An 11,726-nucleotide genomic window follows, 5' to 3' on the forward strand; every position below is an offset into this window, starting at 1 on the left:
CAGAGGTTTTATTTTAGTTTCAGTTTGCTATCCCAGCGTGCAACTGTTTCCTTGGTTCGGCTGTTAGAACTGCAGATTCATCTGCCTAGGCTGCACCTTGCATTTAGCAGCTGCTGAGGGAAGGTTTTGTTTGATTAAATAACAGCAATGACACTGTAGCGTAATATTCTTGTGCAGTCAATGTAATTCTATAAATTCTGAGTGTCGTAGTATTTTCTTTGTGTGTTGTACAATGATGAGAATGTAGTGACATGCTTTTCCGCCTGTGCTGCCCTTCAGCAAAGACTGCACATCGTGTTCTTATAAGATGAGCCAGGTTTAAAAGGACAAATAGCTGGCCTTAAATGACTTATTGTTTTTTAATGACTTTCTCTAGTGCCATAAAGTAAAACAAACAGATGACGTGTATTAGACAGTAATGGTGATTGTTTATACAGCTGTGCTTTAATAAATATAACCCTTTTTTCATTGTACAATGTATCTGTAACATATATAATCTGTTCATCGCTTTTGAAAAAAAAAAGTAAATAAAACAAATTGCAGGTAATAAAAATAAGTAAATAAATAAATATTTGCATGTGTCCAATTGTTGTTATTTAAATAAATAATGGTTTGCCTTTTATTTATTAGTATCTGCAATTTTTCATCACTTTTATTATTATTCTTTGCTATTGGTGTTGCTTTCAGTAGAGTGGTCAAGTTCAAGTTGAGCTCCGTGCCTGTGAACTGCTGTGACTGTCTTAACAATCTCAGGCATCTGATACCACCCAGGTCATTCCTAAAACAAAATTTTCCTGGTAGACTGAAGAAGCAACGCTGATTCCCTCTCAGCTTGGGTGCACTGCTCTGAGGTCACTTGCACAGTTGCACTGGTGTGTGTGTGTGTGTTTGTTTTGTATTCAAATATAACATTTTATAGTATAAACAAAGAATTATAAAATTCCACGATTGTTCTTTTTAAGGAAAATAACAATAGTCTGACCTCTCAAATAAAATTAATACAAAAAATGTTCTAACTTGATTCTAAATGTTGGTAATCTTCCAACTATGTTTTGATAGTATGATGAAAGCATTCTAAAATGCATTGTTTTCTTGTGGTTTTTAGAATGTGGGATGTTTTCAGTTAGAGTAGTTTTACTGTTCCTATGAACATATTAAATGGAACAGCAGACAACGGTTTTGTTGTGACCTCAGAGTGTGCACCATATGCTGTGTCTGACACATGAGCTACCGGGGGTTTCTCTCTGTAAACAGAGCCGGAGAGCACGTTTCTGTTAAGATCTGAAGCTGATTTGCTGCCCTCCCAGAAAGTGGTTTTGGCACACATCTTTCTTTGTCAACACAGTGTCTTTGTCTTTATTTAATAAACGTGTGCCCAGGAGGTCGACCCCAGCGGTATTTTTAACCTTGATAGAAATACAGTAATACAGCTTAAAAAAAACAGTGATGTCTTGTTCCATGGAAAGACACTGTGTGTATTATGTGGGTTCACTTTGTACATGTTGCTACAGGAATTTAAGAACATTGTTTCAAGCATTCATACTCTTATGATGGGGATCTTTTTGCCTGATTCAGCAGAAAAGAAATAGGCCATTTTGAATATGTGATATTCCACGTTTTTGTATTTTTTTTATTATGTTTCAACCATGTTCAAATGATTTATCTATTATTTCCAACTATCTTGCCGAAACAGTAGAATTTGAATTTACATAACCTTCATTTTACAATAAATTAAGTATAAGACGAGCGAGTGTAGTCTGCTCCGGAATTATTTGCTTTGCAATGGCCTGTTTCAAACTGGCAGTAAAATCACCTTTCAGGCCATTATGTAATGTTGTGCATGTTTGTTTTCCCCTGCACACCCTAAAGATTAATTAGCTGGAAAAAAAGGTATGCAGTTACATACTGTCATGTCATTGAAATAAATCTTGCAAGCAGTTTTTTTTTTTTTTTTGTAAAACCAATGTTATAGGCAAGAGGTCATTTGGAGGAAATGGTACAGACAAAAAGATATTGTCTCCAACCTGTCCATCAGTGCCAGTAGAAATATAACATGGCTGCTTTAGGATCTGACTGTTCTGTCACAATATTTCTCTATTGTTGGGGGACAGAGAAGCTTCTGTTTGTAATTATAGTTGTTTAATATGTGATTTTGGTTTTTGACACGAGTGCAAGAGCTATACGGGAATGGATACAACTGTATTGTTTTAGTTACTTCTGCAGTACTTTTCAGTTTCTTTTAGAAACATTAATAGTATTTAAAAAGCAAACAAACAAACAAAAATGGTATGTGCTACAAATAGTTCTGTGTTAATGTAACCTTACAAGAACAAGGTCACTTTTCAACTGGGCTCAGTTTTCAAGGTCTCCTGGGAGTTTGTTATGAACGAGTTTCTGTGTACCTATAGTTAAGGCACACACCAAGGTTAAATAGCCTGCCCATCGGTTTTGCGCAAACCATAACATTTTAACAGAGTTCCATTGTTAAGACACTTTTTCTGCAGCAGTGGACCCTGTTGCTTACATTAGAAAATCTCCACCCCTAAGGAGTTTCTAACCTGCTTTCTCACCCAACTCTGAACATTCACAGGGCAATATTTTCCTTGTAACAAGGGTGTTTATAATTAAAGAAGTGAACTTGATATGCAGGTTGCTCTGTTTTATAATAGAAATAATATAAAGAAAAAGAAAAAAAATCATTTTTTCTCCCACTGCATTTATTTGGTGCATGTATGTATATATACAGCTGGTAGTTGGAAGAGCAGGACATACTTGCTGTAATGTCAATGTTCTATGGGGTATTACTGTATTTTAATCCTCACTTCAGTGCGTTATTTACTAATTGGGTAATGCCTTATTACCTTACCGGGACCAGCTTTAAAAAACTGTATTGCAAAAAAAAAAAAAAAAAAAAAAAGATTTTCATGTGGTATTTGCTGTTTGTAGCAATAAATAAATACATTATAAATGAATAATAAAATACATTTGTACCTTTTCTTTAATATCTATATAATGTGCTAAATTGCTAAAAACCATTTTGCACTTCAGCAGATAATTGTGTGTGTATTAATTCTCAATATTGCCTATTATTGCCATAAATGTGTTCTTTTCTTTCTTTCAGCTTTTTGGTTACAATGAAAAGCCAGTCAACCTACAGATGTTCATTGGAACAGCTGATGATCGCTACTTAAGGCCACATGCCTTCTACCAGGTGCATAGAATCACCGGGAAAACTGTGGCTACAGCTAGCCAGGAAATCATCATTGCCTGTACAAAGGTTCTCGAAATTCCTCTTCTCCCCGAAAACAATATGTCAGCCAGGTACTTGTCATAACTACATCAGGGTTACATTATTCATCCTTGAGCGTGCCACTCTTAAAACCTTACAAGCATAAAAATAGCACCCTTGTCCAAATAATTTATAGTAGTTGGGACTGTAATGTCTTTCACTGTGAATTTTATAGATTTTTAATTGAAACCAACAGCATAGCAAGGCAGAAAGGAAAATATGAGAATATAAGACCATGGGAGTCTAGAGAATAAGCTCATTTTTCTGTTACAGACAAGCATGGTCTATAAATTTTACATACATTTGTTACAACGTCACAGCTTTATTCCGTGGAAGAAATACACATGCAGTCTCAGTGTCTTTCATATTTTAGTCACGGCCTAAAATATATTTATGGTTATTTTAGCAGGCTAAGTTACATTTGTGAGTTTATTTATTTAGGGTTTTCTTCTACAGAGGTAAAGATTCATGTGAATTCATGTTTTAAGACAATTACAATACTTGTAATGCAGAGTATAGATTAAAATAAAGTGTATAGTCTCCATGGCAACTTATTTTAACAGACATGCCCCTTACAAATCATGAAGAATGGAGGTGATTGGCAAACAAGCCTTTGTTTATTGCTTTAAAATGGTGGTATATTAATTTAATAACCTATATATAGGGCTTCTGATTTTCGGTTTTAACCGATAAAACACCCCCCCGATACAAAAAAAAAAAATGAAATCGGTGGCTAGCCAATAAACACCGGAAAAACTGTGGAAATGGTTAATCAATTCACGTTGACTTTACTCTTTTCCCATTAAAAAATAAAACCTACTACAAAAATAATAATAAATACATTTCCCAGTGCTGCTGGGCAATGCCCCGCCTTCCTGACTTTCATCTATCATTGATTCGTTCGGAATACTTTAAACCCACCCCAACTACTGAGTGACAGCACATTCCTACATTTCTATTGGAGACTCTGCTTGCGAGATTTAAAACGAGATTACAATCAGGATGGAGGCTTGTTAGCAGGATTTAAAGCTGTATTACAGTTAAGATACGGAGGATTTAAAACAGAATTGTGACGAAATGTACAAAAATGCCTACACACAAAAACCCCAGAAGAATGTGCCCGTGACCATAGGGATTTTGTTGTGGAAGACAACAAAGGAAAGAAGGTACAATTTAAGTGTACAAGTACTGTCGAGTTACTACTATACATATTTTGACAGAAAAAAAAACAAAAAAAACATGCTCAATTATTTTGGAAAGTAACTGAAAATAGCTAAAAAATAAGCACCGAAAAATATAATTAATAAAACCCGAAAAACAGAAGCCCTACCTATATAGTTGTGTTCTTGGATTTCCTAGTAAATTGTGAACCATAATTTAACATGTGAAAAGCTTAATGAATTGTTTTGCTTGTTGACGGAAGTAACCCTTATCAAACTTACTCTGCAAATAATAGTAAAATATGATCTAACCTTGAGATTGAAGGAACAAGTCAAACTCCACAGTACAACTAACTTAAAGGTGTGTAATCGTACTGTTTGTTTATCTATCGAACGAACATGTAAAGGGCTTGTTTATTTTTTTTTTCCCCATAGTACTTTAGTCATTAATTGCATCAGTTTACTTGGCCAATAGTCTCAGCCAGTGTGTAAGTAGGCATAATTAGATATATTTACAAAATGTGATATTCATGAAACTGTTCTAGACTGTTGGTGGTATAAACTAATTTTTATAATACCAGATACTATTATTATTTGACCTTTCTGTTTACAGCATTGACTGTGCAGGAATTTTAAAGCTTCGGAACTCGGATATAGAACTCCGGAAAGGCGAGACAGACATCGGCAGGAAGAATACCCGAGTGAGAGTCGTGTTCCGTGTGCACATCCCACAACCCAGTGGCAAAGTTCTGTCTCTTCAGGCTCCATCCATTCCTATAGAATGTTGTGAGTACCGAGTTCCAGTTTAAACTGTGGAAAAGTTTCATTCAGCTTGTTTATAATAGCGGGGGTTTTGTAGCTGTGGCTTTGTAATCTTGGATCTGTTCAGGACAGCACATCTGTGCGAGCAATACCCCTTTCATCTGACTAGAATACAGACTTGCATCTGTACATTCCCAGTATGATGAAGTTGGCTTAGCTGAATCTTTCCTATGGTGACACTTTGGCACTGTGTCCACCTTTTCACACTATTGAGACCCATTTTCCTTTGACTGGGCCCTCTGCACTTTAGTTCTGGCCTTGTATTGATTTTACTTTGGGGCGGGGGGGGGGGAAGCCCTTGCAGGAGTGAAAGATAAGTATTCTAGTCACCTTTTTAGGTAAGATGATTGGCTTTTTATGGTGCCTTTCAGTATTTCCAGATCATATTTTGCAAACCTAAATACCCATCAGATTTCACTGTATGAGAAAATCCAATAACCTAACCTTACCATGTCTTTGAACAGTACTCCACCAGACCTGCTTCATTTTCTAGCCCTTGAATGCTGTCTAAAATCTGTTGTTCATTTGAAGATGGTGTTCCTAACTATTATTAACATATTGTTTCTGGCATTCCACTTCCGTGTGTTCTTCAATAAACCTCTAGTTATGTTGGAATACTAGTTGAATATAATTGAGATTTACTGTCACTGTCTTTCACAGCACAACGATCGGCCCAGGAGCTGCCGCAGATTGAGAAATACAGCCTGAACAATTGCTCAGTCAATGGAGGAGAAGAAATTATTGTAACTGGTTCCAACTTTTTTCCAGAGTCTAAAGTAATATTTCTGGAGAAGGGACCAGGTAACTCACCATTTTACAATGACCATACGGTTTGTAGGCATTTATGAGTAATTCATTTCCATATAAGGTGATCCTGGCAAACATGAGGATTGAGGATGTTTTCCAAAACCAATTTAGCAGATTTATTGGGCTGGTACCAACCTCTCTTTATTTTTAGTTAAAAATGTCACCTTCAGTAGATAGTTTTATAAACAGGACTGTGTGAATGGCTAATTGGTTTATACAAACCTGGTTTAGTCTAGTTTTGTTTCAGTACTCAGGCTAAATCTGCATTGAATACATTGAACTGTCCTTGCAATTCTTGCAGTTCTTCATCTTATTATTGTTTGCAGCCACATATGTGAGAATGCATGTCTTATAAACTCCATGTCAGTCGTGTTCAATCAAGCAGTTGTTTAAAAATCCAGTTAAATTGTTTCACATAAGACAAGGGTATGCTCATCTTGTTGATAATTTGGGTTTCCGTATGGGTAATCAAGGAGAATTGTTCGTAGATTTTAATAGTGATCCCGAGAGTGCTCAGTAAGTAACACAGATTTATGATGTATGCTAAACTGAACTAAACTGAACATCTGAAGCATTTGAAACTTTTGTAGCAGTATCAGATTGTATTTATTTCTACTTTATCTCTGAGTGTTGGTTTTTCTTTTTTTTTTTTTTTCCCTTCCCAGTTCAACATCTTGGGAATGTAGGTAGTTTATCGAGAATTTAAAACTATTTCATTCTCAGTGCCTGGAGCCCTGAGGATTTGATTTACGTCATTGCTTCGCTAACAGTAATAAACAAGTAAAGGCGAGCCCAAATTGGATATAGTTCAAAGATAGCATTCTGTTACCAGTCCATCCCTGTCATGCTTGTTTGGGCAAGGTCTGCTCTCTCCAGGGAAGAGCCCCTAATTATTGCTTGCTGACAAAGTTCATTGATGTTTTAATAAGTAACCTTGAAAAGGAAAATCTTTTAATTTTAATTTAAACTTGGCGTTAAGAAACTTGGAGAGGCACCTTCATAGCTGCTCGCTCTCTGTATTCCAAAGTAGGAAAATTCTTCAAAATAGATGTTGCGACTGATGAATAGCAGATTCAGACCCAGATTGCATTACTTCAGTACCCCTTTTTCAGAACAAAAAAGAACCAGCTTTTGTAGTCCAGAAAGGTCTAAAGGATATGAGGGATTATGAGGCGTGAATGATATAATAAATATAATGCTCCTACTAATGATGATATTATAATTTCTGTCAGTCTCTGTAACAAAATGTCACAAAGCCATTCTCTGTTTGTTATTTTTACATATATGTCACCTTGTATAACTAATGTAGCTAAGATGTAATAGTTTGATTGATTTGAATACAATATAATACCAGAATATTTAAATATAAGTTTTTCAAATAAATGATGTTAAGCAAATATGCTGTTTTGAACAGGTTTCATATCCTCAAAACTGGCACAAAACAACTGATGCTTGGAGGATGTGACCACTGTTAAATTAATAAAAGTAGGCCACACATGATGCAATGTTATGCACATGACCTGAACCATGTGGAATGTAATGTGACGGATTGTGCAGTATATAAGGCCTGGGGCAGTTGGGTGTTTAGATAGCTGTCAATTGGGTCAGGAAGGTGAATAGTTTGCTGAGGATTGGGAGCTCTGAAAGGCATCAATCAATCTATAGGAGGCTGTGTGGTCCAGTGGTTAAAGAAAAGGGCATGTAACCAGGAGGTCCCCGGTGCAGGACTTTAAACAGGACATGTTTTGTTTTGTTTTCTTTTATACTAGAGTTGGAATTGTGCTTGTAACCTTTAGACTTAGAATTATTCATCATCACAGACACTGCTGAAAGAGCACCAGCTAAAACAAATTATACAAATTAATCTTGTTGTGTGGCACCGTCATGTTCATGAAACAGAAATAATTTATGAGGTACTGACTAATTTTTTTCAGATAAATGCAACGACAATCACAAATTGCTCTCAAGGTGCGATGCCCTAATTATGAACTTGGCATTATTAAGCCAATGTTTATAGCCTTTTACTGTACCAGTATGTTTGCTGGAACGTGTTAGGTCAGGGACCAGGCATCAGATGGCGGAAGGTAGGAATGTAGTGATTTAGACAGAAGGGAGGCATGTGGATTGAAAGTGGCCCCCGGTACATGTGGATAAGATTGCCTTCCCTCCTTTTTCCTGTTAGGAAAGCAGGGGTTTCCTCCAAATTACACCCACAGTCATAGGCTTCCTGTTGTTACTAAAGAAACTAGGGGAGTGAGCAAAAGAAAAGTATATCAAAATGATTGATATGGCAACTCTTGTGACCTTGAAGAAAAGTTTAGTCATGTAAACTAATAAAGCGTGCGCAAGGTTCCAATCAAAAAGACAAACAAACGCAGCACTGCTTTCCTAAGGTAAAGCTATCGGCTACAGGAAGTTTTTTTAAGGGAGTGTATGCTGATTAGGTGTGTGTGTGTATGTGTATATATATTATATAATATAATAAAAAAAAAATTTCTTTTTTCTAAATTTATAAAATGTCTCACCCTCCCAAAAACAACAGTAATGCATAATTAAAATTGTGAAAAATACTTTTCTTTTAAAGCTTTTTTTTGCCCCCGCCCCCTCCCCTTCAGTTTAGGGCGGCGGGGAGGGACCTTTGGTAACCACATCTGCACACGCCATTTACCATTCAATGCTTTCTAAAAGACTATTAAGCTGCCCTGTTTAATTTGTTTAGAAATAGTTTAAATCACTTGTCTATGGAGACTTGCAATAAGCTCTGTAAGCTTCGCTAACTCCATTCCAGTGCCAATACTGAAGACAATAAAAAGAACTGACCACATTGCTGTCTCGTCGTCTTATAGCTTGGGATTGTGATAATCGATACAGTCTTATGTGAACAAAGTATGATGAAAGCCTAGAGCATTTAAAGACTCTTTAATGAGGTTAAAGTCAATACGATCTGGAAATATGCCTAGAAGAGTAGGCAATTTCGACGGTGCTGCTGTATATTAAAGAACAATTCTAAAATAAGAACTGCAGCTGAGTAACTTATCTTACAGAAACTTACCACTGTTGTCTTTAGCCAAATGTAAATGCTTCTGTTTTTCAACCTTTTAGAATTGGGTGAAAAAGGAAATTCTGGTATATTCGCAAACATTGTTGTCTATACGGCAAACAATGTGTCAAGGGGTTTGCTTTAAAAAATGTTTTCAGGTACCAGTGTAAATTATTGTTGAAAAAACGTTTTTATTTACCACTGCCAGTTAATATTAGGTCATTTTGTAGTTCTGCTCTTCCATTTTCATCCTAAGATTACATAATGATTGGTTGGGAAATACTGTATGCACGATTGAAGGTTATATGTATATAACTAGGGCTTGAACTTTTCAGTTTTTATTTTCCAAATCTCTACCTCCCTGTTAAATGATGATTAGCAGTTAAGATGTCTCTGCATCCTAAAGAGAAAACTACACATTTTAGACTGGACATTTTAGTCCTTCATTTAAAATCAAAGAGATTTTAAATGAAGGACTTGCTATATCAGTGTACACTCCATACTGGATATTATATGCTGAAAAGAAAATCTGTTCGGACAACTCTGTTAAACGAGTGAAAATAACAAAAGCACAACAATAAACTAGGCGACTGCAAGAATGAAATGTAATTAGGATCAGCAATGAGCAATTAACGTAATTTGTCATGTCTGTTTGAAATAAAAATTAAGTGAAACAGAATCTGGCTCAGTCAAGATATGAAGGTAAAAACAAGTGACATTGTTTTGTAACTAACAGCTTTTTCTGAATTTAATTAGGAATCAGAATCGACTCAAAATAAGCTTAAAGGGACATCATGTGATCAAAATTAAAACCCCAAAACTTCAAGCCCTGTATGATATATGTAATTTTTTTTTTTTTTCAGATGGTCGGCCTCAGTGGGAAGTGGATGCAAAAATAATACGGGAGAAAAGTCAAGGGGTAAGTAGTAGACGTGCCGAATTCTAAATGTGATTCTTGAAACCTGAGGACATGCACTAGTATGTTTAGTATCAGCTGTGTTATTTAAGTTTAAAATTGTACTAATAATCAAACAGATGTAAATTGTTTTTAATCTGTTTAGTAAAAATGTATAGTTCAGTTGACTGTTAACTCTCTTATTTTTTTTATTTATTTTTTTGTAGTCTACTATTGTCGTTGAGGTTCCCCCCTACCACAGTAAGACAGTCACATCTGCAGTCCAGGTGCAGTTTTATGTGTGTAACGGCAAGAGGAAAAGAAGCCAATCTCAAAGATTTACATACTTGGCAGGTAACTAACAACAAATAGGTATTTGTGTGTGTGTGTGTATATCCTGTTAGTCATAAGTGTTTGGGGCTGGTCTTACATTTTTCTGGAGTTTAATTTGCAATTAATGGCTTCAGAATTGAGGGACATGCACCCAATTACTGGTCATTTTATATATATATATATATATATATATATATATATATATATATATATATATATATATATATATATATATATAGGGAGTTGAGAAATATTTGGAAATTAGAAAACCTGTTTATTCTTCAGATGAGCTCTTGTATATCACAGTTAATGTAATAAACAGTATCAATTCCTCAGATTTATTACCACTATTAGCTTGATTTAACATAGCTAATAATAATAATAATATATTTCATGAGAACAGTGGAACAGATTTGAAGAAATGAAGGTTGTATTTATTCCATGCAGCAATTTAAAATGTATTTACTTTTATAATAAATGACCTTTACAAAAAAAAAACTGTACTGCAAAATGCAAATTAAAAAGAATAAAAAAGTGTGAAGGAATAATTTTTTTAAATTTAATTTAATTTATTTATTTATTTTTAAGAAAAACTCCCCTTAAGAAAAAAAAAAGTTTAGTCCAGTTGTAAAAGATGTTATCAGTTGTGATATAAAGCAAGCATGTCCTACGTTTCTTACTAAAAGTAATATTACAGAAAAGCAGCTAAATTGTACCAAACCCTAACGCCCACCAGGTCTCGTGGTGCACCCGCTTCGTGCAACTGTTTCCTGTTTTCCTTTTAACAGCCATGTTGTGAGCCAATGAGTGACAAGTACAGGTGTCTGCAGGAAGTGTCTGTTCATACTTTTAAGCAGCAGCCACTGATTATCTGTTAACCGCGGCCTCTTCATGAAGAGAGGGTGGCAAAGGCAGGAGCCGTGAACCTTCGACAAAGTGTTTGTTATTAACAACAGGCAGCATGTGGGCGGCAAAGGCACTCGAAGCAAGTACAGGAATGGTGCGAAATGCGTAGGCAGGGTATGGCAACACAAACAGCTTGTAATAAATAAAGCTGCTCTTAATTGTCTTGCACTTGTTCGTAATTGGTCAACCTTTAGTCATTTTATAGAAAACAAATTATTGGCGTGTTTGACACTAAGCTTCCAATCTAATTTAGATGGTGTTGCGCCTAAAGGCAAACAGGCATTTTCTATAGTCAGTGACACATCTTTTGTTGGAAAGGGTACTTGTAAATGGCCCACAAATAACATGCCAGAGGGGAAAAAGCTCAGCTAAGTTTTCCTGCTGTTTATAACAGTGTTGTTGTATTGGCAGCTGCAAGGGTGATCAGCTTTTTCCCCAGAAGCAGTTTATGCCACAAGGACAAACAACATATGC

General features: G+C 35.6%; 1 protein-coding gene across 2 annotated transcripts in view; it reads left to right on the plus strand.

Annotated features, from left to right (window-relative positions):
* Positions 1 to 11,726, plus strand: part of LOC117425595 (nuclear factor of activated T-cells, cytoplasmic 3-like) — a 53,745-nt gene that overhangs the window by 22,615 nt on the left and 19,404 nt on the right. For both annotated transcript variants that reach the window (XM_034042648.3, XM_034042649.3), the window contains exons 4-8: positions 3,122 to 3,321; positions 5,063 to 5,235; positions 5,932 to 6,072; positions 9,982 to 10,037; positions 10,241 to 10,367. In XM_034042648.3, coding sequence (XP_033898539.2) covers positions 3,122 to 3,321; positions 5,063 to 5,235; positions 5,932 to 6,072; positions 9,982 to 10,037; positions 10,241 to 10,367 — 697 coding nt within the window. The remainder of the gene's footprint in view (positions 1 to 3,121; positions 3,322 to 5,062; positions 5,236 to 5,931; positions 6,073 to 9,981; positions 10,038 to 10,240; positions 10,368 to 11,726) is intronic.

The sequence above is a fragment of the Acipenser ruthenus genome, chromosome 20, assembly GCF_902713425.1.
Source record: "Acipenser ruthenus chromosome 20, fAciRut3.2 maternal haplotype, whole genome shotgun sequence".
NCBI lineage: Eukaryota > Metazoa > Chordata > Actinopteri > Acipenseriformes > Acipenseridae > Acipenser > Acipenser ruthenus.